The 26,936-nt window shown below is 44.1% G+C and overlaps 1 protein-coding gene across 1 annotated transcript in view; it reads left to right on the top strand.

Annotated features, from left to right (window-relative positions):
• Window positions 1-26,936, top strand: part of LOC119166703 (methylosome protein WDR77) — a 136,743-nt gene that overhangs the window by 59,755 nt on the left and 50,052 nt on the right. Inside the window, exons 6-7 of the mRNA XM_037418025.2 lie at window positions 9,098-9,152; window positions 22,617-22,794. Of these exons, the coding sequence (XP_037273922.2) occupies window positions 9,098-9,152; window positions 22,617-22,794 (233 nt within the window). The remainder of the gene's footprint in view (window positions 1-9,097; window positions 9,153-22,616; window positions 22,795-26,936) is intronic.

The following is a 26,936-nucleotide window of genomic DNA, read 5'->3' as shown; positions in this document are numbered from 1 at the left end:
TGAATTTCCTGAGCACTGCTCTCTTATATTGACGTTGCGACCTCCTAAATGTGGTACATCGGTGTGTGAACCTGTCAAACTCCCTATTTCTGAAGCAGTAATACAGCATGGGTGCACATGACCCCATTTTGCAAAGGGGCATGTGAAAAAAAAAGGTTAGTTTCTGGTGAGGGTGAGCAGTAAATGTGATAGCAAGAAATTAGAATGTCACAGGAAGGGCAAGCAACCCTATACATACAACGCGCCGCTCAACAGGATGAGTGCTAATGAACGACTGTCATAGCTCGACACTGGAAGCCTGCTGCTTAAACAAACCTAGAACGGTGCTAGAAAAGAATGCGCATGTATCCACAGGATAAGTGTAAATTAACCACTGTCCCAGATGTTGCTTCTTAATTGTTGAGCAACGTGCTGCCAGTTTGAACTGTGCACAAGCTGACACTCTTGATGGAATTGTGCCATCAAATTTCAAGGCTATAGCAAGCACCGTTTGTGTTTAAGAATATATTTTAAGTCACTTCCCAAGTGTACCTAAATAGTCATTCTCCTAATCGAGACCTATTGCGAGTACGTCCAACGCTGACCTAGCTCTGCAGGAAGGGCAACAAAAGTTCTAGTAATGTCACACCAGATCTGTAGTCAGCTGAGTGACCTCCGTACTTTTGCCCCGTACATACTGGCAAAGCATCACGGGTGCTGCAAGTAGCGGAGAGTTTGTTTTGCAGGGGCTTGTGTGGCACATGTGTGCGAGAGCTGACAATACTCAGCATGACGCGAGCACAGCTTTTGATCACGAGACTAAGTCAGCTACACTACTACGTACCTGCACAACTCAGTCCCCACAAACATGAACTGAAAATTGTCCATATCAAAGAGGCGACAAATCATATAGCGAGAATAAATTAATCTTGGTGGGTGTATCGTGCTTATTAGAGCTATAATAAAAGCTTGCAGCAAAGTGCGCAAGCCACAAATATAGTGGCACGACCTCTTTTAGGCCTGACTACACATGTGCGTTGAAGCCCATCAGCGCGTAACTTTCAGACATCGTGCCCTCTCCCTATAGAGAGAGTGCAAGAAGTTATAAAGACTATGCTCTTTTTTTTTTTTAATGTGATATCGATATATTATAAGTACAATAAAATTGGTCATTTTTGAAAATTTTAAAGTGAAAAATTTCAACTTTGCACGCCGCTTTGACTCCTTGAAAAACTTCCAACAGGTCCTGGAAAGTCCTTGAATATTCTTGAATTTTCGCTTTGCAAACCTGTACGAACCCTGCCTCGCGGAAGCTGGGTTTTGGGACCGACCATTGAACCGGTTGAACCTGTTTTTTTTTAACCTGTATTTCTTTTCTTCTTCGCTGTTCTTGGTGCGGGTGCCCTTCCGCTCTTGCCATCGGCTGCTCCTTTGTTCACCTTCGCTAGTGCCTCCTCGGCTGACTTAAGCCTTTCTCCCATTGCCCTAGCTTTTTCTTATTCTGTCACCAACGCAGTCTCCCTCTCGAGGATTCTCATCAGCAGTTCACTTTAGGCAACCATCATTATCCCCATTTTTTTCCCTCGACCTCACATTGTTTACACTTGGCATCAACCTCGTCTGAATTCATGTGTGTTCTAGCCTTTATTTTGAAACCCACCCCACATCCTAAACATTTTAGTTTTTTTAATCATGTCTTTCTGACACCAATTGTTCCGCTGAATTGTCCTAGTTGATAAATACAAATGCGGTGCATGACGAACCCTGCCTTAAGCAAAAAAAGTCTAAGCTCTACTACAAAATGTATGTGCTCCTCCACCACGGGGCAGCGGGAGAAAAAAAAACCTTCACAAATAAAAGAAGTACCAGGTGACTGACCCCCCCCCCAAAAGCCATACAAAAGTAATAAGTGCTCTAAAAGTTTACACTGCTACCCTAATAATTAATAAAAGCAGGCTTTAACTATGTAAGAACACTTATCTGCGCAGTGAATCTGGAGCCTTCACAAAACACTTGCATGCCGTGCCAATCTGAAGATGGCCTTTTGCAAAAGTTGCAAAAGCGCCACCTGGTAGCAGGAACTTGAATTGTTTGATGTGCCCTCTCATGTGACCGAAAACTAGTGGACGCGGTCAACAATTTTCTTGTTAGTATTGAAAAAAATATTGTTTACTCCTTCATAATAAAAGATATTATGCCATTAAATGTGCATACAGGCCAGTGTTAGTAGTATCAGAGTCCTTCAATGCTTTACTGGTCACGAAACTTCGGCGCTAGTTTCATATAGGGTACGCGGGCGCCACTACTGGCGCCACCGTCGCACTGAGGGGATCCAGCCGCCGCGCGTGCGGCATATTTGCCAGCTTTTGGCATGAAAACGCTCGCTGCTTCTGGTCTCTGCGCGCTAGGTTTCTTTTTTCTTTTCGTAGTTGTTAGCGATGAATCGCCCAATTATTGTGTATACCACCTGCCTTTAATGGGGTTTTATTTTTTCGAATAAATCGCCGCAGACCTCGGCCACGAACGGCAACTGCTTTCGCGTCTTTGGGCGCAAGCGCAGCGCCTTGTTTACCGATTTTAAAATATCTTTTGTTTGTTTCCTTCAAGAAAACTTTGTAACCACAATACATACGGTAGCTCCGTAGCTGCGGGCCTATTAATAATGCAACGAAAAAAAAACTGAAAAGAAGCAGGTACGCGTCCTTCAGAGTAGGCTTTTAATGAATCTGTTGAGTGCTCTGGAATGCGCTGAGCACCCAGATACCCCAGTAATATTCTCGTTTCGATGAGGTGGTACAGTAACATTTAAAAGCGCTGCATAAAGGAAAAGGATCAAAACACGAAATGATGTATGTTGCACTGTGTGTCTTTCCGCGAACCCGCTTTTCAATCCTTGCAAAAAAGAAAGCGCAAACTTTTATCACATGCTACAAAAATAAATTTCAATATTATGAAGGGAGACAAAAGAGCGTGGTGCAGCGTACAAAAATTTATTGTTTGCGCTTTGATGTGTACACACGGACGAAACAGAATATTGCCACGCAACAAAGACAAACGTGAAGTTCTACTGAATGAAGTTTATTAAAGCGAACTCATGCTCTGCTAAAGACTAGAAGGAAACGCAAATGTCAAAGAAGCAGTCCGCAGCGTGGCCTGCGCAGAAGACATCGATAAAGTGAGTCACGCGGCATTTGCTATGCATGAATTGCTCTCGGGATGTCATTCATTTTCGATCCATGAAAATAGGGTCGAGAATATTTTCGAGCAAACAAGAAATCAAGTTAGTGACAAGGTGACAACCTTTCCATATCAACAATATTGCCCGACGCGACGTACAAAAAAAAAGAGCAAACGGGCGCTTCAGTTGAAACACCAGATAAAAAACCGGAAGCGGCCACGCATGGTTACAAAAAAAAACGAATTCTGAGCGATAGTTCGTGGAAATATTAAAAGTGAAAGCACAAAGACACCAGAAAGGTTTTTTTTGCATGCGAGCCTGACCACAAGGTTATAAAGTTTGCAAACAAATAAGGAAACACAGCTACTATTTTACTGATCAAACAAAAATCCGCCTATAAGTGAGCTATACAATTATAGGTCCAGGAGGCTCGCAAAGGGCTGCTTTGCGTTTACACTACTCCTTCAGTTTGGCTTTCTCCCTCCACCAGCTGGGCATGTTGCTCGCTTTGTCACACGTGACTGCTTATTTTTTTCGCGTCTGAAAAAATGCAGGCGGCACCGAAGAAAAAGGTGTAGAACGTCAGCAGTCGTCCCAACAAAGTGGGTGGGGCAGCCGACAGCAGCTGAAGCTGTACGATTGTCCAGCAAAACCTGCTCAACAATCATCACGCACCGATCAAAAATCAACTTCGTGCGGGTTGACATTTTTTGAAGGCTTTCTTCAAGTTTTTTGTGCTTGCTCGCTTGCACTCTCATCTTGGCTAATTTCGTCTGACACAAGGTCAGCTGTTGTTTCGTTGCCCGAAGTTGGCACTTCAGCAGTTTAACCTCGGCGAGAGGGCTGGTAAATTCATCTGTCTGGCACGCCGAGTCCGCAGTGCGCGTTGGCCGCTCGCCGACAAGATCTGTGGGCAGTGCAAGATCTGCAAAAAAATTTCAAAAATCGTTTCAAATAGCGCATTTTCAGCTCACACACTCCTTCGAAATTTCACCGATATAATCACTGCACGGGCAAGAAAGTTAAAACAACATTGGACGTAAACTCACCTTCATCACACGACGCGGCACCCGATGTGCCTGGTTTGGCGTGAACTCTGTTTTACGGGCACATGAGGACGATTCACGACGTCGCTTCGCTGGGGACCTTCTTGTCAGGGTCCGTGACCGCTGCTTCGGCTTCGTCAAATACGCTGGCAAGCCGTCAAACTTCCTTGGAATGGCACAAGGCTTCAGAAGGGGCTTGTCGCGCAGAAGTGACACTTTTTCGCCATTCACCACGAATTCATCTGCGCGGACGATGTCACTGTCATCGAAATGCTTCTCGCACACTCTCACATACTTAGAGTCGAAGCAAAAGTCACCCGTTTCTTGCCTTGGAATTAAGCGCTTCCATTTCTCGCGCAGCACGCCGTCGCTGGGTAAACAGAACAAGGAAACTTTTTCTGTTCTGCCCTTGTACCCGGAACGACATCCCGGGACACAACACGTGTTCGGCATCGTCGCTGCACTAACGCCGCATCACAACAGCACGATATGCACGTTTCTCACACAAAGCAAACAACTCGCAACGTCGTTCGAGCCAGCGCAACGCCGCCCGACCAGCCCGACGAATCCCCTCAGTGAGATGGTGGCGCCACCGCGCGGCAACCCAACGCATCATATGAAGCTCTCCCATTGAGTTACGGAGCAGTTTCGTGACCAGTAAAATTGAAGGACTCTGGTAGTATTTATGGAAGTGGCGCTGCCTTCGCATGGCGCAATCATCCCATGCTCGTCAGTGCGTCTTGAGCAACTTTTCTGCATGCTCACGAGATCATGCATGTAGTTTTTGGGTCGCTAGGATTTTGGAGTGACGTGGTATGTTTATGTACAATTTGTCTCATAAATGACATGTACTATTAGTTGGCATGGCGGCACACATGCACAACGACATTTTCGGTGACTTGGCTTGGCTCGTGTGTCGAGAGAGTAACGACTACGGGTCAAGCAATCCATGAGACAGCCACAACAACCTTGGGCACAGGCGCACACAATCAGGTACAAATACTGAGGAGCTGTATTAAGCCAAATCATGTCGTTGTAATGGCTTGTTATTTTCAACAATAGTTGTAAAGTTCAGAATAAATTTGGCTAAGCATAGTTACAGGAACTCCTGCGAAAGCAGAACAATGACAGCATGCACAACTCGCCAGAAAGGCTACTGGCATAGCTATCGACTCTCAGCGTTGCTGGATGAAAGGGCTTATCCATGTTCAGAGCTTTTCAGATAGAAAAAAACTGCTTATGAAATGACTACGTGCTTTTGGGATTAACTACGGCAGCTGCAAACACTACGAAGGGTAAGCTTTCTGTTGCACTGAAAAAAAACTGGGTTGAAAAAAATTAGTTGTCGGTCCCTTTGAGGCACCGAATAGGATTACGATTATTACGCGAAACCTAGTTTTGCGTGGACTAGTTCAAACTTGTATAATCGTGCTCAAGTGTGCACCTGGTCACTATCAATACTTTGGCAAAAGAGTATGGCTTCTTCGTATTAGATCAAAAGGGCATTGCACTTACACGGCCAAAAGTTTAGCGAAAGCAGTTGCACAGGATATTAATGTGGCAAGTCATAGCTTTGACATGTGCTGAAACTTTTCACACTTGGAACATACGATTTCCGCTGGTGGAAAATATAGAAAGTCATGTCTTATGCACAATATTATCACACTTTAGCGATTCGGTGTAAATGTTTCTGAGGCTCTGAATCCATGAGAAAGAGGTTCTGAATCCATGAGAAATGACTGTGCACAAAGAAAACCAGTGAGACTTAAAATACTGACTTGAATTGAGAATAATTTAGGATTGTCGTTCTAAGCAACAGCACTGGTGTCGGCAATGGTTTTGAACCTCAACACTAACATTTTGGGGCCTTTGAACTCATTGTAAATATTTTTAATAATGCTATGTGAACAAAATCACTTCCAGTTTTGATATGGCTTCTCAGTGTGGTGTCATGGCAGTGCGACATCACCGGGAGGGACTTGCGACTTGCTAGCTGGGTCATCTGCTCGTGGTGAACATAAACAAGCATGAGTGAATTGTCTTCAGCAATCGTGACAGTAATGCTTGCTATTTAGGCGACACGTAAGAGGCATAGTTTGCAAACTCGGTGGAACTGTGTTGACTCGTTGGGATAGTGACCGTTGCCGTCCGGCTGGCTTTGAGAAGATCACAGTAAAATACTTGGTACGCATTGCCCAACACCGGCTTGTGAGGCTGCCTACCCATTCAATGGAAAAAGTCTTTTTTTGTGATGTCTCAAAATGCATATCTGCAGTGTTTTATGCCTTTGATCTAAGAAGTTTTAGATGGTGCTTACTTTTGACAGCCATGGTTCCACAAACTGTCCTTGTTACCCTTAAGGGGAGATGTCTGATTCAAAAAAGGAAAACGTCTTATTAATCGGCAGCCAACGGTAATATGTTTTTCCGTTCATATAGGCTTTTTGCTCATTTCAGATATGGAATTAGTTATATAGTAAGTGGTAGATTTTTTGTTCTGTTCTATGACCATGGGTAACGTATAGTTTCTTTTGGATAAACTTTTTATGCTGCTAAGCTTTTATGGTTCCGAACCATTCATAGCTCTTCTTGGTCTACATTAACAATGACTGCGATATGCAAATAAGTGTCAATGAGGTGCATTCTAAGACATTTTAATGGAGAAGAAAAATTATAATGTTAAAATTCATTGAATCCCCAGCCCCTACTAATTGTTTCCTTTAAGTTCATAATAATCATACAAGCAATATGATGTTTGAAAGGAGAAACTTGCACCCCTTAGAGGCTAAGGAATATGTGTGCAAAACTTAATTCTGATCTGATCATCAGAAGTACAAAAAACATGGTGTCCTAGCTCAAGAAGTTGTCGGAAAATGGATCTTGTGAAAAACTCATTTTAAAGGCATAAGTTAGGTCTCATCTATACGGCAAATGCATGTTTTTTTTAATTGGTGATTTATTTCATCATGAGAGCTTGGCTGTCATTGTTATAATGAACTTCTTGCTTTAGTAAACTCCTCATGAAATGCAATGGTAAGCAGCCTGGTGATGATTTCAGGGGGACTCTAGGCAATAAACTCTTTTTAGTGTTAGTAGCTACCTTGTGCTCCAACCAAAAGACTGAAGATTATAGTTAAACTAGAAGTAAATTAAAATCCCTTTTAGTCTTTTTGTTGCAAAAGTAGAGAAACTTAATTGGGGAAAAAAAAATAAAAAGAAGAAATATTTAATTTTAGAAAAAAGCTTGCTTTTTTCGACTCTCATCTCTCATCAAAACGTTAACCTCGCCGCCTCCTCCCCTTGTTTTGTGTTTTTTTTTTCTTCCTATATTATCTCAGCTGAAACACTCCCCACAAAACGCCTTACATATAAGTGTGCTACCAAAATTTAAGACGGGCTGCTGAGGGGTCCCTTGACCTTTCTCATGCCCCAATGACATCCTAAGTTCTGGGAACAAATCGACAGTTTTTCACACCTTGGGAATCTTTTATGAAAGATAGCCGTAAAATGAAAATTTTGTTGAAGCGCATAAAAAAATAGACGGACAAAAGAGGCTGACAAGGACACAGCACTTGCTGTCACAACTGAAGTTTTATTAGTCAGAAAAAAAGGTATTTAAAGCGGTTACGTGGTTTTTTTAACATGTGCAAAAGAACAGGGTGCAACAAACAATCACTCGTATCGGGATTGCAAAATTGTCCGTGTTGTTCGTCATTTATTATACTTCGCAAGCACTACATGTGGAAAATTCACTATTGTTCACTAAGTGTTCAAAATTCACTCGCTTTGCCGCTTAAGCAAGCGTAAAAATGCATCGTGAAGTTGACACAAAAGAATTGAGTCCTGGAGGATTCATGTACACTGGAGAATTCAAGCGAAAATGCCGGAGCGGCTGCAAAAGCACGTCCGCGCTCGTCGAAAATGTTCACATCCATTCTGCCCGTCGCCGCTTGAGAATTTATTAGTGAGCATTAAAATCCGTACTGACTTCCAGTTATGGATGCAAAGCACTGAAAAGAAACAGCTTACACCTTTGCAAACGTTGTTTCGGGAGATACGTCAGAAGACACAAGCGGATGCACTTACAGCGGCAGTGACGAATTGAGCCGGCAGTCCAAAAGCGGGACACGTTAAGACATGCTGACTCGCTGCTGCTGTACCATCTTCTTTTTTTTGGTGTTCGCAGCGATCATAATTCAAACCAGGCTCTCAATCAGCGCATCCTTTTCAAGGCTGTGAGCTTTTTCGTACTGCACGGGTAGTTCGGGATTGCGCCTAAGCGAGTCATCGCTGATGCCTTTGCCGCCATGCGAGTTCAGCCGGCATAGCCTTACCCATAACAGAAAGGCGATACACTATTGCTTGGCGGCAAAATTGGTTTCAAACTGACTTTTTAGCGTCAGCCTTGCGACATGGTTTTCCGGCCGCCTTTCCGGCTGTGAAGCGAGGGAAACTTTAATGAGTTTTGCTGCATAAGCTTCCTTTGAGGCTAAGTGTTAACGGGCCTTCCTCTTACAGAGAAGGCGCATTGCGGCACTCACATGCAGCGGTCAATAGCACGTTCGTATCATCCATGGTTTTAAACCCTTAATTTAACGCTGAATTGCGGCGTATTTCATATAATGTAGTTCATCCAAAGCAACCTTAATGTTTATATCATTGCTGAATTCACATCTACTGTAATCGTATCATCGAGATTCTATTGTATATAGATGAGTGCAAAATGTAATTTGAACGGATCTCATGGTTGTCATTTTTATGCGTTGCAAGTGACATGCTGTAGTAAAGAAGTGTGTTTCACCATACAATGACATTGTCTGTTCTCGTTAGTGCTGTAGAAGTGACACCTTGCAAACGAGATCCTGACCTTTGTGTCCCATCACCTCTGCTTTCAGGATGGGAAGGTGAAGTCTTGGGACATGAGGCTGAGCAAGCTAGCCACTGTTCTAGGTGAGATGCAGTGCACTTCAGTCAGTGCTGGTCGTCAATTTTGCCATTTTGCTACAATTCAATGTCCTTGCACCTTGCTGCACACATTCGAGTAAAACTTGTGCCTACTGTGCCAAAGTTGAGTAATCCACCTGTTTTACACGGAAATAACTTTTACTGGCAACAAAATATTTTTGTTCCCAGCAAACAATACTAAAGTTTTTCCGTAATTCCGCCGATGTTTTCTACTCATTCTGTTTCAAGTATGCGCTTTTTATCATTATATTCAGCCTAACCAAAGTCTCTGCACCACCATGTGCATCTTTGTTGTTGAAAGTTCAGCATGTCATCGACAGTCTTTTTCATGTATTAGCGAACTGGCGATAACAAATAGAAAAGTGACTTTTTTTTTGTTCATGAGTAACTTTGCGTGCCGCAACGCAGCCACAGTGGGCTACAGCTATGGCCACTGCGGGCTGTAAACAGCATCTTCATCTGAATCAAAGCTTGACCATGCGAAAGTTTGATATTACGAACAAAAAGAAAACTAAATGCATGTTAACTGTACTGCGCCATGTTTTTCGGTATGCCTATCATAAGACTAAGCCTTAGAATATGGCCACTCTTTGGTGCACACTTTTTGCACAATCTCTTCGCATTGAGAGCGCAGTACGAATGGGGGTAGTCTAGCCGACTGCTAATGCCCGCAGAGATAGTACAGGCGTCAGCTGCTGCGCTCTTAGAATCAAAGTTCACTGTTGTTGCTCTAGCGAGAAACCCCACCCCCTCTCGATGTTCCTTCATGCTCGTTAAACATGGGCAAGGCATTTCCTCCTCGCTTGAATATTCGACGATCGTTCTAACACACGAGGTAATGTTATTGCATGTCCCCCCTGAGCAACACAGATAAGCCGGCTTGCTTGATCTCTGCTTCAGCCGCATTCAGAGATGTGGCTATAAGAGGAAAAAGAAGAGAAAAGTGAGCCCTGTAACTGTCTGCATCAAGGTGCGACACCTCAACAGTAGCTCATAGGGGATGGGGTGAGGAGGGATTAAAAGGGTAGAAGTAAGGATATAGAGAGAGAGAGATGCGCTGGGACAGCGAGCGAGGACATATCGAGGGGATAAGAGAGAAAGGAAAAATGGAAACACGGTCACAGGAGTCCGAGGACGGGGCACCACTTGCGAGAGCTCTTGTCTGCGTCAGGTGATGGCGTGCAAGTCCAGTAGGTCAGAGTTACGCTGTTGTCGAAGATCGCCGTCAGGAGGTGACGTAGGGCCAGCCCAGTTGGCCAGAGCTATATCACCCCTGCTCGTATGTGCTTAGCTGTGTACAATGTATGGAGGCATGCTATCAGTTAGAAACTTTGTACATAGTGTTCACGTGACGTCACAGGTATTTGGCGCTGAGTGCTGACATGGTCGTCACCATGAACTTTTATCTTGTTGGAGGGAGTCAGTGGAGGGGAGGACATGCCATCGTTTGATCCCTGCAATCTTTGGTGCTCTGCTACTTGCTGCAGTTTGCCAGCCGCGCCAAGAGGGAACACAAAGAACCACGAGGGGCACCGGCACTAAGCTGACGTCACAATTTCTCGCTCTGCGAGTTCGATTAAGAGTGCACGTGGTGTTTCAACCAACAAGGACTCACAAAGGGCGGCCAAGGCGATGTCAATGCACACTATGCATGCGGAACAAGATGGGGACGCTGACTGCAAAAACCAGTAGAGAGTGTCAGTATAATTGCTATTGCAATTACGGGTAAAAAAGTTTGTCTGGCTTGCAAATAAATCTTTCCAGCTCGTTTGCTCCGAAGCCAATGTTTGTTCGGAAATCGCACTGACACTGAGTGGCGCTGCCGCGGGGATTTCTTGCTATTCACGTGCCGCCTAACGAGTCATGCAGTTGCTTCGTTAAGTCTAAAACTGCTAAGAAAAACTAAAATACGGGGAGTTGCATTAGTCCTCAGCACTTGCTGTACGTTCCTGGCCGGACTCAGTCCTTGGATTCAAGGGGTTCAGCCACTCGCTTTCCTCAGCTTCTAGGGCCTGTCGGCTGCCCTTGCCATGTGACCTGTTTGCAGGGCGTCATAGTTATTCCTCAACCGTGTGAGTAGCACAGGGGCACCAAAATCGCATCTTGGCTGCATGGGTAAGTGAAAGAGAGAATGCCATAGGATTTTCATGCATTCAAAACTAATTGAGTGCAATGAAATGCCATCGTTAGTAAAAGCATTATGTATGCAGGTAATTTCAAACAGTTGTACCGAATTTTCTTTGTCTCTTTTCTTTAATTGTCTGACTGCTGGTTTTCTGGTTGGGACCTTTTTCCTTGGAATGACCTTATGACACCCGTCATTTGCAGAAACCTTATGTTTGTGCTTGCCTTGTCACTAATGCTTCTCTTCAACACACCTCTTGTGCAGTGTAGTGAAGCCAGGGTGTGATAGAGCTTTATTATTTAATCTTATTCCAAGCTTTCTTCTCTTAACTTCATTTCGGTCCAGAGGACATCCAGGGCAGACCACAAATACTTTTAATGTTTCTGCGTTAACTCTAGCATATAAACAAATGATTTAGAGCTTAAGGCCCACTCAGGGGTGCAACAGTTGTACCAGTTGAGCCAATTTGATACACTTTTCTATTTTTGAGCTAAGCTGTGCCATAACCATGAAATTCGCTTAAATTGTACCACGCTGTGTCGAAATGTTCATGCTGCTTCAATATTTTTTCTCACTTGCACTTACTAGAGCGAGAAATGTAAGCTGTGTTGGCCAGATGCAGTTTGCATCATAAATCAGTCCAGGCATCCAGACCCTAACCCACGGTGTGATATATACTCATTAAGGTCTGAGCACCCGCGAGGCGTAATTGACCTAATAAAGTAACAACGCCATACGCCCGTCGGTCCACTGACTGCAGCGGACACCGATCGGCGGGACAACGCAATTTGAGGCCGAATTCGCGTTGCCGTAGCCCATAACGCTTTTCGCGAAATATTTATTTTGTAGCCAGCAAACATGGCTATATTATTTTAGGAACTAAAGCTGGAAGCATGTGCCGTGTTTTCCGCACGCAACCAAATTCTTGCTGTGAATGCTGGTGATCATGTTGGTTGCTGTAGAAAGGACACATAAAACACCTTTGTCTTAAAGTTGCATCGTCCCGGCAATAAATAGCCGGTGTTGCTGGGCCAACAGGTGCATGTTGTTATCTGGTCGAACGCACCTTGAAAGCGTGCGGAGAGGTAGTGCCCTAAACCTAACCCTATCAGGAAAGAAAAAAAAAGGGGGGGGGGGCCGGGAGGAAGGTGGTGTGGTGATTTTAAAGTTTCTAGGCCTTGTTTTAAGCCGTGAAGGACGCTTTATTTAAGCCACCTTTGCCACAGTACACTGGTGTCTTGTGGAAGAGCGTCTTCAGGTTTGACAGGGACTGTTAGCGCTAGTCACAGAGCACAGCACATTTTTTCCGATTACTAATTCGTTTATTACTGGTATGATTGCTGACGTCTAAAAAGTTTACACTGGCTTACTGGCAATCATTTGGAGCATTGTATGAGGTTTGAGCAGCCTTGAAAAACAAAAAAGTGTGCACCACACTTTTTTTCACCACTCCCACTCCTCATTTTTAGGAATCGGCAGAATTTCAGGGTCGCCAGCTTGGCAGATACACATGTGAATTCACAGTCTGTCTTAGGATCTGACAGGTGCGGCAAGTGCTAATGTGAACTTCATCCTTGATCGCACAGTGGCATATTTCAAAGTATTAATTTTAATAAAATAGGAGTTCTTACGTTCACTTTTTACTATTTAGGTGATGTTGAAAGGTTTATGAATACATTTTTTTCTAACTGTAGGCCTTTTCTATACTGCTGCAAATTTGATATTTTGTGATAAAGAGAGGATGTTTTTTTTTCCCTGCAACCTGCTCCAAATTTGGATTTTAGTCCTCCAAAAGTTATATTCTGCTGCTCCGAAAATTGCTCCAAATTCTAATCTTGCGATAGCTATTATATGGACACTCTCGGCTGGATTTTGCCGCCGGTGTCGACGTCGGCGTCACTCACCGTATATGTGTACGTGTATATATTATGAAAATGCAAGAAAAAAAAAAATCCAGGAATAGACTCCAGCGCGAGGAATCGAACTTGGAACCTCTGCGTGTGAGTGCAAAGTGTTAACCACTGAGCTACTTACCACTAGTGAAGAGCATTTCGGAGGGGAACTATCGTGTTTTCAGCATTAACAGCAAGATGGCACGATGAGCGTGCAGCGGCTCGCGTCCTCATCTCCCACGCCATGGAGGAAGAAAAAACTTCCTCTGTGTTCCCTGTGTACTTTGCCTTGTGCAAAGGAGTGGGTAGTCGTAAAGCCCCTGAACACTCATTCGCGGGCTCTTATCTCGCGATTGGGAGCATCTTATGTCTTGGCTGTCCTTAAGCTTTCACCGGAAGGATTCTGTTGTAGTTATTTGGTGCACAAACGTCACTGCAATGGTTGCACAGTCTCAGTTTGCGAAAAGAGTGCACTTTTCAGACACAGCGAAGTAAGAACTGAGACGCTTATTCGCGTTCATCTGTACCTGTGAGTACGTTTTGTGTGTTATTTATGTGTGAGGAATGGCGGGCTTGTTTCGATCTGCTTGCCATTTTGCTAGTGTCCTTTCAATCTGTTTCTATGGCATTCATTGCTTCGCCTTTGCGGCAAAGCTGTGAATTTTTTCCGCAGTTGCACCCCTGCTCACTGTTCATGTGAATGTATGCCAGTGTTTGTTTATGGCATATAATTGAGTGATGAAATAATTTGGTTTGCTCTATGAACTTAACCAACAAAGTCACCTGCTACAAATTTGTAGTAGCGCCTAGTTTGTGATATTCAGTTCAGAGGTAGCTTAATTGGGTTCTGCCATAGAGTGTTTGTGCATTTTAGTGCCTAACCACTCCTTCGATCTCCGCCTAATTCAACTAGTGTTATAATATGATCCCCCCCGAGCTTGAAATAACAAGCTTTTACTGTAACTATGGCTGTGCAAATATTCTAACTTTTGCATATTTTTCAAATATTGCTTGCTGTTCTATATTAATTATGCCAGAATTTCACCATTTGAACTTCCAGAAATTAAGTATGTATAATGGTTTATAGTAACAGATAGTTACCGTGCACTGTGCTTGGCCGTGCATTTGGTGGTGGCGGCAAGCTTGGCCAGTTGTGGGCCTGGTGCCGATGTGTAAAATGCTCATCTCGGGTTCCTATGAGCAATGCGATTCATTGCTCTCAACAAAAGCACATTGTGGCTTCTTCCCTTTTGCATGTCGGCAAGTGTCATATTCTTGCTCACTAAGTTCAGATTCTTCTTGTAGATTCCTTTGTTTCTTGCAGCTCACCCTAACGAAAGCTCTACAATTATCATTGAAACTGCAACAATAGCTCAAGGAAGTTTTGTCCGTATACTGATGTTTTTATCCAGAAGAGAACTGGCCTACTTGAATTCTTCAGCACCTGTTGTTATGGGGTAGTTACATGCATTTTCCACTTCCATTCTTCCCTTTTCGTTTTTTTTTTCTGGTGCTGTATAAGCAGGTCATTTTACCTTTTTTGTAGGCTGTATGTTTGTGTGTTTGTGCAATGAAATTGAGTTGTGATTCTGAGCTGGTCCTCGTCAACTCTGTGTGTGCTGTTGTCTACTGTTTTTGCTGAGAAGTTTAATTATTACTGATCCTAGTAAATGAGTCCTTGGTTGTGTTGGTCACATACTAGCCTTGGCTCTTACCTCTACTAAACTAATAGCTTACAAACCAATTGTGAGGCCTCAAGTTGACAATGCTAATGGCATTTTCGTTCCTCGTCGAGGTAACGTACTCCATGCCTACAGAACCGTGCCTGCAGATTTATTGTTTCAGTGATGTGATATATGTGCCAATTGCCCCAAACTTCTCCAAAAGACATCGCGGTACATTGGGCTACATTTTCACTATTCTGCACAAGAGCTTTGCCAAGCATGGCGTTTTCATGTTTTGAAGACGGAACTAATTTCTCGTTGCCGAAATGTTTGAGCATGCGCATATTTTGATAATACGCTGGGCCAACAGCACGCTACATTGGCTGTGAGCATTCGTAGACCTAAGGGAAAACGGTTGCTCCTATGCAGTACTGGTCGGACTGCTTTTGATTTTACCACTGAGTGCGTATAACATAATTCATCAGAGGAAGGAAGAAACCCACTTTTATCAAAACGTCATTTTTCAAATTAGTCAGGCAACTTGGGTGTAAACTTTCATTCTCTTCAATTTGCAAATGTTGAAAGTTTAATGTTTGCAGGCCTGCCCTCCTAAGAATGTGAATACAGGTAAAGAAAAAATGGCAGTTACAGAAAGTTGCCAACTAAACATTTAGAACGTCTAGTTTATGCGCCGGATTTTCCTGCGGAAGGGCAACCGAATTTTCACATGCTTTTGAATTCCCAGGCGTGATGTTGAAAGCTATGACAAATGTGTACCACCAGTTTGGCAGGAGGGTGCGAAAAAGGCAATCGCCCCCCTCAAACCACATCAGCACTTACTCAGGCTGTACCAGTGCTTTAACCGCTCCTCCAGCCTCAACGAAACATCCGTTTTCACCGCCCAAGTTCAAATCCTGCCGACACCCATGCCGCCACTCGATTGTTGCACATGCACACCCTGATTTCTGTTGACGCGAGCCGCTGCATTCAAAATCAGAAAGTTGTTTTTATCTATTCAACCCTTTCAGAATTCGACTAGTGTAAAGTTGTTCGTGGACTCGGCACCGCAGTGCACATCTGCGGCTGCCACTGATGAGGCAGTCAAGTTGTCAGCACTTGTTAGGGCTATCCAGGGAATTTTCAACTTGGCATGTCACACCGGAAAGGTTCTTCTTTACTTGATATAATCAGGCGCAAAAGAGATTGCAATCACGAGGGCAGCACAGGTGCAACCAAGTTTGGGTTTGCCGTTGCGAGGACAGTTGTGACAACTATCCTGCATCTTCAGGTTTTTACAACGGAAGCTGTCACGAGATCACAGCACAATTCACGTGCAGCGCCGTAGTTGTCCGCCACCGCCGCTGCCGCTAGTGTTCGTATCCACTATCGCATGACATAAGAAGAAAAAAAAAGCCTCAGTAAATAAGAAACACTAAAGACACATTGGGATTCAAACCTCGATCCCTTGTGTGCTAGCCTAGTATTCTACCACTACGCCACTCTGGTGCTTTTTTTCTTTTTAATACATGAAAATAATGCAATCAAATGATATGATACATAGCAATACAATCAGTTGTTTTAATTATATGCTCACGTGCACACATGTACAAGACACCATTTCATACAGTACAACAAACCTTCAAAAGGCTGGGCAGCAGCAGTGCCGGCAGTATGCCTAACCGCTTCGTTTTTATTCTGCAGGTTTTCAGATTCCTGACGACCCTGAATCAACACTCCTGTGTAACAACCTGCTTTGAGCATGTGCCGACCACTGCTGCGTTATCGTTCTTTGGGAACTTCACGCCCAGCATCAACCGTTACCATATGGACTGCTCTGTCACGCGCGCGTGTGCCTTCCGTGGTGTGCCCTGCAGCTGTTTAGCCGGAGTGCTACATGCGCAAGACCACCTCGACCAGCCAATCATCGACTGTCATCATTCTGTTACGTCATCAAAGAAAAGTATAAAACCCCTGGACCTGGTCTCCGTCGTCAGTGGGCTGGGCAGCGGCAGTGCCGGCAGTATGCCTAACCGCTTCGTTTTTATTCTGCTGGTTTTCAGATTCCTGACGACCCTGAATCAACAATCCTGTGTAACAACCTGTTTTGAGCATGTGCCGACCACCGCTGCATTATCGTTCTTTGGGAACTTCACGCCCAGCATCAACCGTTACCATATGGACTGCTCTGTCACGCGCGCGTGTGCCTTCCGTGGTGTGCCCTGCAGCTGTTTAACCGGAGTGCTACATGCGCAAGACCACCTCGACCAGCCAATCATCGACTGTCATCATTCTGTTACGTCATCAAAGAAAAGTATAAAACCCCTGGACCTGGTCTCCGTCGTCAATGGGCTGGGCAGCGGCAGTGCTGGCAGTATGCCTAACCGCTTCGTTTTTATTCTGCAGGTTTTCAGATTCGTGACGACCCTCAATCAACACTCCTGTGTAACAACCTGTTTTGAGCATGGGCCGACCACCGCTGCGTTATCGTTCTTTGGGAACTTCACGCCCAGCATCAACCGTTACCATACGGACTGCTCTGTCACGCGCGCGTGTGCCTTCCGTGGTGTGCCCTGCAGCTGTTTAACCGGAGTGCTACATGCGCAAGACCACCTCGACCAGCCAATCATCGACTGTCATCATTCTGTTACGTCATCAAAGAAAAGTATTAAACCCCTGGACCTGGTCTCCGTCGTCAGTGGGCAGGGCAGCGGCAGTGCCGGCAGTATGCCTAACCGCTTCGTTTTTATTCTGCAGGTATGTTATCTTGATCTTACCAAGTGTTTTCGCTCTGACGATCGGTATTTGCTGCTGCTGCCCTGCCCACACAATTTTGTCAGTGTTTGTTCTCATGCCGTATATAGTTTACTTCGCCTTCTCTTGAGCGGCGAGGTTGAACTAAATCCCGGCCTCCCTAAACCTTCTGCCGCTAAAGGAAGCAGTAATGATGGGAATGCTCAGGGGCCCACGACACGTTTTAAGAATGAGGCAGGCACTGTTTTGATGGATGGTAACTCGTCTGTGGAGCAACTCCTTTCTAAAATCCTCGACGGTCAAAGTCAAATGGTTAAAGATATCCTTGACATCAAAAATTTTCACCATACCGTCAACGCTAGATTGGATTCTCTGGATTCGCGTGTTTCGGCCCTTGAGTCTTCCCATGCCGTCTCAGCACCGCCTGTTTCATTGGTACCATTCAACAGTGAATTTGCGGCTTTGTCACAGATGGTTAATGAACTGAGATTAAAAAATGATGATTTTGAAAATCGCATGAGACGCAACAACTTAATCTTGCATGGTTTGAAAAAAGAGGACGACGAAAATAGTGACAGTCTCCGGGCGAGGGTGTCACAAGTATTCAGTGATACCTTGCTCATAGACTGTCCTCCCATTGAACGTTGTCATAGGCTAGGGCGGTCCCGAGTCAACCATGTTCGGCCCGTCATTATGAGGCTTCTAGACTTCAGCAATAAAATAAAAGTGATGAAGAACGTCTCAAAGTTCAAAGGATCCGACTGCTACGTTACGGAAGATTATTCCCAAAGTGTGCGCTCTGTCCGGAGAAAGCTCTGGGATGCTTCTGCTTCATTTCGTGACAGCGGGTCTAAAGTACGTTTGCGCTTCAGTAAACTTTTTATTGATGACATTCAGTATACCTTAGATGCAACTTCTAACACGCTTGTTAAAGTACCCTTCCGTAGATCTTCACGTCACCCTGCTCCCACCGCTGAATCTTCATCTCCTCCCTGACTACCCCTATATCCATGTAATGACCTAATAATTTTGAATGTCAATGCAAGAAGTCTACTGAATAAATTTCCTAGCTTCGTCTCTCTGGTATCCACGTTTTCCCCGCACATAGTAGGTGTAACTGAATCTTGGCTACATGAAGGCGTTTACGACTCTGAGATAACTCCACCCGGGTACGCCCTAGTTCGTTGTGATCGACGGAGCGGCAAAGGCGGGGGAGTTGCTTTACTATTTCGGTCGGACTTGACGTTCTCTGTTTTGCCTGTGCCTCTAGATGTTGAATCGGTATGGTGCAAGCTTTACTTAAACAAGCATCATCTCATGGTTGGTGTCTGCTACTGCCCACCTGGCACCTCCGTCGATCATATACGCAATCTCAATAGTTATATTTATAACCACAATATTGGTTCATCTAATATTATCTGTATTGGTGATTAAATGCACCCGGAATTCATTAGCCTTCTCTGACACCTTTCGGTCGAGAACCTGGCCTCGGCCGAGAGCTAATCAATTTTTCGTTGTTGCATGACTTGGTGCAGTTGGTTAGTGATGCAACTCGACTGGACGCACTTCTCGACCTAATGTTTGTAAGCTCTAACATTGCGGAGGCTGGATTTATATGTGAAACTACCGAAGGTATATCGGATCATAAGGCAGTCATCGTGACCCTGTCTTATCCTGTGTTTAAAACCTTGTATTCGTTCACAACATTCCCGGATTTTAATCGTGCTAACGATACTTCGATCTTGGATGGCCTTGCTGATGCTTTTTCTCTGTTCGAATCCATGGGCAGCAACTGTGACGTAGATACTCTTGTGTCGTACTTTGAAAATACTGTAAAGTCGTGCATTCATCGCTTTGTTCCAATAAAAACTAAAAAAAAAACGAATAAGAAACTTCCTTGGATGAATAGAGATATTCTTCACCTATCTCGTCGTGTACGCAGGCTGAGGCGTAGAATGAATCCTGATATACCTAATAGCACGAATGAGTTCCTGAAAGCTAAAAAACAGCTTGCTGCAATGATGGCTTCTGCAAAGGATTTTTTCTTTGGCACACAATTACACTCTTTACTCAAAAATAATCCTCGCAAATTCTGGACATCACTTCTGCCTAGTAGCTGCTCTTCCTCCTCATTCTTGATTAACGGTGAAACTATTACTGATGACCAGAAAATCTCCCATGCGTTTAATACTTACTTCCACTCTGTATTTTCTGTCGATAATCATGATGCCCCTGCCTTTAACTCCCCTTCCGATATAGGCTCAATTACTGATGTAACTATCAGTCATGCTGGTGTGTTGAATCTTATTCTGAATCTAGACGCAAAAAAGGGAGACGGTCCCGATGGTATTCCAAACTCTTATTTAATTCGATATGCATTATGGACATCTCGTTACCTTACCATCGTATTTCAGAAGTGTTTATCCTCGGGTGTTTTTCCTGTGCCTGGAAACCGGCCAAGGTTCGGCCGATTTATAAGTCTGGTGATAAGCAGCTTTTGCCAAACTATCGTCCCATCTCGCTGACACCACATTCCGGCAAGCTATTGGAGCACATCATTTATAAACATATAATCGACTTTCTTGAGACTAACAACGTCTTATCTAATCTGCAGCATGGCTTTCGTAGGGGATTCAGCACTTTAACCCAATTGACAGAATTTACCCATGACATTTCTGCAAGTCTTGACTGCGGCCACCAGGTCGACGTAATATTTATTGATTTCGCAAAAGCTTTCGACACTGTTTCGCATTCTAAGTTGCTCAAAAAACTCGGTGCCATCCTAAAAAATTCCAGTCTAGTAGACCTAATTGCCAATTTTCTGTATAATCGCTCCCAATACGTTAGCTTTAACTCTGGCAATTCATCTCAAATCAAAGTCACATCAGGGGTACCACAAGGGTCCGTTCTTGGTCCTTTATTATTTTTGATTTTTATTAATGACTTACCACAATCTATTACCTGTAAATTACGTCTCTACGCCAATGATTGCATTCTATATAACACCATTAACTCCGTCCAAGATCACTATCTTCTCAATGATTCGTTTAGTGCCTTTTGCTCTTGGTGTGACACATGGCAAATGAATATCAATTTCCATAAAACTTTCTCGATGTCGTTCACTACCAAAACGCAGACTTCCGTTTTCAACTACTCTTTCAATGACCTAATGCTCCAAAGGGTTTCAGATTATAAATACCTTGGCGTGATTTTCACCACTAACCTCTCCTGGTCTAAACATATCAATTCAGTCTGCTCCAAATCTCTTAAAAAACTAGGCTACCTAAGACGTACCCTCAGAACTTCCCCACTTGAAACTAAATTAATAATGTACAAAACACTAATTCGTCCAGTTCTTGATTATGCCTCTATCGTTTGGTGTCCGTACAAAAAAAGAGAAATAAAACAAATTGAATCTGTGCAAAAAAAAGCAATCCGTTTCATTTGTCGACGCTATGACCACCATTATTCGCCTACATCCGCCATTACTACTTTAAATCTAACCTCACTCTCTACTCGACGCGATATCGAGTCGCTCAAATTCCTGCATGCCATCGTTCACTCAGTTAACCGTCTCTCCGATAACAGCTATCTTACGTATGCTATGCCAACCGTTACTCGAAATAATCGTGCCCTAAACCTCGCCCCTTTTCATGCACACACCAATCTATTCAAATTTAGCTTTTTTCCTAGAACGATAGAACAATGGAATTTACTGCCGGATGAGATTAAGAGTGCATCGATAAATCAATTCCTGCCTTCTCTTGAAAGTCGTATCTAACCAATAGTTCCTTGCTTTGTTCTGTTAATATGTATGCCCCGCAGTGCCCATTCATTGGATATTTATTTTTGTACTGAATGGAATTGCCATGTATATTGTATTTTGTTCGTGTGTTATATTGTAGTGTGTTCCCGGAAGTGGTACTTTTGTAATTCACTGCTCTGTTCTTTTTCACCCACTCCTGCTATAGCCCTTAATGGGCTGCAGTATGTAAATAAAAAAAAAAGTCCGGTAAACAAACACACATGTCCAAAAGTCTAAGCCACTCCACAACAGGGTTGAAAGTCACTACAACACTACGTACATTGGCCGTCTCTTCTTGAAAACAAACTTTGTCGAGCGAGGTGGCTCAGCATGTCAGTGAATCATGCGACTCCGCAATAATGAATGGAGGCCCAACAACATGATTAAATCGTATGGCACGTTATTATTAAGGGTATTTATTAACAGTAGAAACCTAACACCATGAGCTGTTCTAGGAAATTTGTTTTTGATGGTTCTCTTAAGAATGTCCCAGAAATGATACGCATCACAGCAATGAATAATACAATAGTTGATTATTTGAGGCTCGTTGCACGCTTTGCAGTTTAGAGCCCAGGGCACATATATACCTTTTTCATGAAGCCACATCTTTACAGGTAATGTGGAGGTGTGTAGCTTAAAGAAGAACGTTTTTGCTGCTGACGATTTACACATTTTATGCACACGGTAAAACGCATCTTGACCAGTTCGAGATGAATGTTGCTCTCGATAAACAGGTTGAGGGAAAAGGGTGCTGACAAGCGCAGTAGTGAGTGTCGTCCTGTCTACAATGTAGAGATATTTAAAAGTTAATCTGACTTTCAAAAACTGCATAGCTTCAACAATTTCTTTCAAGAAACGCCACAATTGCAAGTTTTCAGCCACTTTTGTCATGACAAAAAGAGAAGGGAGGTGGTAAGCAAGTCGATTCCGGATAATAGCCAAAAGAAACAGGTGACACACATCCTTTAGGTAAAAAAATAGCATCACGAGTAAAAAAATAGCATCACTGGGAAAATAACTGCATATTTTAAATTGGCAAACAAACATACACAAAACTGAGTGAGTTTCGTTTCAGTCAATGAAAAACTTCTCAGAAGTTTTCAGGTGAAGTGTCCTTCTTTAATATTGTGTCTAACGAAGAAAAACAAGCCCTCGAAAGTACTTCTTTGTTCTTACTCAGTCACGGCACTTGCATTGACAACGGTTGTGCAGCTGATGACACTTGTGGCCCAACCACGCTGGACTGGCAGCCCCTTAGTGCCAGCAGCTATGCCGTCGGCCAGCTGTCGGGGTCCATGGTAGTGCGTGACCTCCGACAACCCAATCAGGACGTGCTTCGCGTGGAGTTGAGTCAGCGGCCTCTGCGCCGAATTCTCTTCTGCCCAGAAACGTGAGTGACCATTGCTAATCTTGATGCAACGCCTTTCTCATTTTACTTATCCCAACCTATTGCTCTAAGGTTTTCAATATGTAGCATTTTCCACAATATCTATTGGAGGGAGCTCTGATGCTCCAATCATTCAATATCATGGAGATGATGGGTAGTCCATGGATTGGCCTAATCTTCGAACTTCGAATTCACTTGTACCTTCATTTATTGTTGTGTTTGGTATTTGTTTTTCATAAAAAAAAATGGATCATTGAGAACTTAGTGCACCGACCTGAATTGATAAGCCTAAAAAGCTTAAAAGAAGCAGTGACATCAACTTTACACATTTCAAGTTTTTGCGTCGGCATGTAGTGGTCTATCCTCTAGTAATGATTTGGTACTGTTAATGCAGAGTTGATATAATGTATGTAATATTGAGTAATATTGCAAGTATTGAGCTCAACTTAAAATGGGTGGAGAACCTTCAACTTTCAGTGCTGTAAGCAGTCATCTCTAGCGGCCATGCCCCATCTTATCATTTGGCCATACGACATGCTGACGCAAGTTGCAGCTGACTTTTCAGGGGCTCGGCGCCACTGATGCCAATTTAGCGGATTTCCCGCTAAGTCTGGAAGATTTTATTTTATGTTGACGGGAAAAGAAATCAGTCTAGCGGGTTTTCTGACAGGCCATTTGTGCACGTAGCGGGTTTCTGGCGAATACCTCACACAGTGGACCGATTCAAAATCGCCCTGCAAGAAATCATTTTCGTGTTTTTTGAAAATGCGGAAATTGTTTAACTTCAGAGGCTCCTGTTCACTTGCTCCGTCTATCTAAGACAAACAAATCCGTGAGGTTTCAAAGCGGCGATCGCTTTCTAAGTGATAAGTAACGGAGGAGCTGCGATGCACCAAATTGTAGACTCTGCGCCCCCCGCCGCTTGCCGTGCTAACAGCGAGTCCGCTATCATGCATGGAGTGGGCTCGTTCGTTGCACCGCAAGCGGCAGGGGGCGCCTGTAGTCCCGGTGGGAAGTTAGGCGTTCAAAGTTACAGAGAACAAAGGATAATGTCCGACTGCTTGGTGTCGGAAAACGGTCCTGTTTATTCTCCGTGTAACCCGACTCCCCTTCCTCTTGAGTTATGCCGAAAGTGGTATATTCGCAGAAGTTCAGGACGGAATGGTTAAGGGATCCCTTACTCAGCAAATGGCTGGAGTGCAAAGCGTCTGCTGATGGAAAACCAGTTGCCACGTGCAAGCGTTGCGGCTGTCAACTAGGCAGCAGATATTCGGACGTGAAAGCTCTAGCGAACTCTATGAAGCATAGGGAACTGGCTGGCAGTTCTTCGATCTAGAAGAAACTGGGCTTCACTACAAAAAGGCTAGTCCAACCAGGGAATGCCGCTGAGGGCAGAACTGCTCTATTTATCGCCGAACATTCTTCAATTATGACTGCTGATCACTTGTGCCAACTCTGTAAGAAGTCGTTTTCTGACAGCAAAGCTGCAAGAGCGTATCAAATGCGCCGCTCTAAGTGCACTTACGTGATTAAGAACGTTCTTCATCCACACAAGGCGGATCTGGCACGGGACATTGGGGAGAGCTATTACAGCTTGATCATACATGAGTCGACCGACATCAGTGTCACAAAATTCCTCGCCATTCCTGTCATCTATCACAGTGTCACCAAGTCAGGGATCATGACCACATTATTAAACTTGTGCACCTTGGAAGTGTGCACGGCAGATGGAATTGTGGCGGCCGTGAAATCCACTCTGATGGAGTACTTTCTCCGCGCATCAAGCACAAGTTATAGGCACAAGTGGATCCAACACTGTGAATAACAATGATGAAAGCAAAGATATCACGCCAGATGAAGAACAGCTTCACTTGCCCATGAGATACTGTGCGACCTAGCAAATATAAGATTCAATGGCACGCCTGCAAGGTGTATATACATAGCAAAGGAGTGCACTCTGCATATAAAATCGAGTGAAAAAAAAATTGTGCCATAAAATCATTTGCATGAGACTATATCACTTCACAATTCTGTGAAACCTCACAGCAACACAATCATGCCTGTGCACGAAACAGCCCCTTACTATGCTGAACAAAACCTAAACATTTTTGTAATAGTCGCACGGTGTCTGCTTCAGAATGTAATCTAAGAGGGCCGCCAGTTGTCAGGTCAGTTTTCTTGTACTAAAAAACCGTGGACCTTGACCATCTTCCTGATTCAGTACATGAAGGAAGCTTGAAAACTGGGCTTTTCTATGAGCTCACTGCCTTATTCGTCGCCTTATTGCAAGTCGCCATGATCACTGCAAGCTCGTAAGCAATGCAGCGTGATAAGCAAAGCGGAGCAATTTAATGTGTGACTAAAGCAGTATCTTTTTTCAGTTCTTTCAGTATTTCCAGTTCGTCCTAGCATCGATGCACACTCATTGAATCACAGCTGCTTGGATGTAAAGCAGCGTTGATGATGTTCCTTCTCAAATAAAGATTTCGATTTTGCTTAAACAGAAAGAGGTTCTATCGGTCCATAAAACGTTTTCTAGCTCCGATCAGTGTTTGCGTCATCATTGACATAAAATTTTAGGCTAGGCCAAGCAGGATGAAATCATCACAAGGTGCTGTAATGTCATAGGGCCCCTGCTCAGTGGTCGCCTATTCTGCATTGATTGAACGCAAGACACGACAACATTGAATAAGCGGCCTAGCCTGCTGAAAGCCCAGAGTGCGAGGTCATGAGACACAAAGGGCTATTTTCACAGCAGAAGCCTAGGACAAATTTTATTATGTAATTACGTGATCAATGTGCGAAAGGAAAAATTTGGCTCGGTTCTTGGTTTCTCTTTGCCCAGGTGACAATGACCACTGGGGAAAGTGGGAGTGCTCTGCCCCCCTAGCTTTTCTCAGTGTAGGCCTAATGTCCCCCCCCCCCCTTTTTTTTTTTCTTCTGGCAGATACCCTGATGCATAACTTGCATGGAACACCGCCATACCTCACCCTAATTTAAGCTTCTCGCTGTCAGTAGTCTTCTCTAATGCACGCAGTTTTTTTTCCAAAGCGCGACGCTTTTTTTTAGCTTGTTTTATCGTCCAGCAATAACGTTTGGTAATAGCTGAGACATGGCTAACAAATGATGTAACCGATGCAGAGGTGCTACATCACTTACAAGGATTACACCTTTATCGGAAGGACCATACGAGCGCACGAGGGGGTGGTGTTCTGATAGCCGTGCATGAAAAATTATCGTGCTATTTAGGCCAGGACTGAGGCTCCCGAGTTGGAAATTCTCTGGGTTGTTTTCCGTGCTTGCCTCCATACCGTCCTTATTGGTGTCTTTTATAGGCCTCCGCATATTATCCCTGATTTCACATCTAAACTAAACAACAATCTGAGTGACCATAGTGAGCGCTACTCAAGAGCGGAGATGCTCCTTCTTGGCGATTTCAATCATATAGATTGGAGTGGTAGCATCCCGTCAGCTGTAGGCTGCGAGTCCGCTATAGATTTCGTAGACTCCTGTCTCAACTGCAATCTTATCCAACTGGTATCCCAGCCAGCGTGCATCACAGAAAGCAATTCCATCTTTGATTTAATACTAACTTGTTATCCCGAGAGCCTATCATCAGTAATATTGTTACGCGAAATAAGTGCCGCACTAGGAAAAGAAGAAAGAAGCTAAGGGGGACAAACGAAAAAGAAGACCTCTCTTGCATCCTGGGTCTATACGGCTCGTCATCCGAACCGTGTACCAATAAACCCCCAAACGTCTACTGAGGACGTACAGAGTGCTTGAGGTGGGGGTATAACAACCAAGGACGGGACCGTTACCCTTAGGACTTCGCCGGAGTTGTTGCCTCGCCGGCCTGTCTCCTTCCTTGCCCTCCATGTCCAACAATGGAGACGCTCAGAAAGCAGCGCCCAGCGCTACTTGGCCACACCTCAAGAAGCCAGGGCCCTTCTCGGGCAAGGCAACTGAAGATGAGATGACTGGCTCAATCATTACAAGCGAGTGAGCAACTACAACAAATGGAATGCTGCTTCCCAACTATCACGCGTGGTTTTCTGCCTCACTGATGTTGCCCTCGTTTGGTACGAAAACCACAAGGATATTCTGACTACATACATGGAACCCCGTCCTTGAGGAGATCAAGA

This window comes from Rhipicephalus microplus, unplaced genomic scaffold (genome assembly GCF_043290135.1).
Source record: "Rhipicephalus microplus isolate Deutch F79 unplaced genomic scaffold, USDA_Rmic scaffold_12, whole genome shotgun sequence".
In the NCBI taxonomy this organism is placed as follows: Eukaryota; Metazoa; Arthropoda; class Arachnida; order Ixodida; family Ixodidae; genus Rhipicephalus; species Rhipicephalus microplus.
This window is presented reverse-complemented; position numbering and strand designations above follow the sequence as displayed.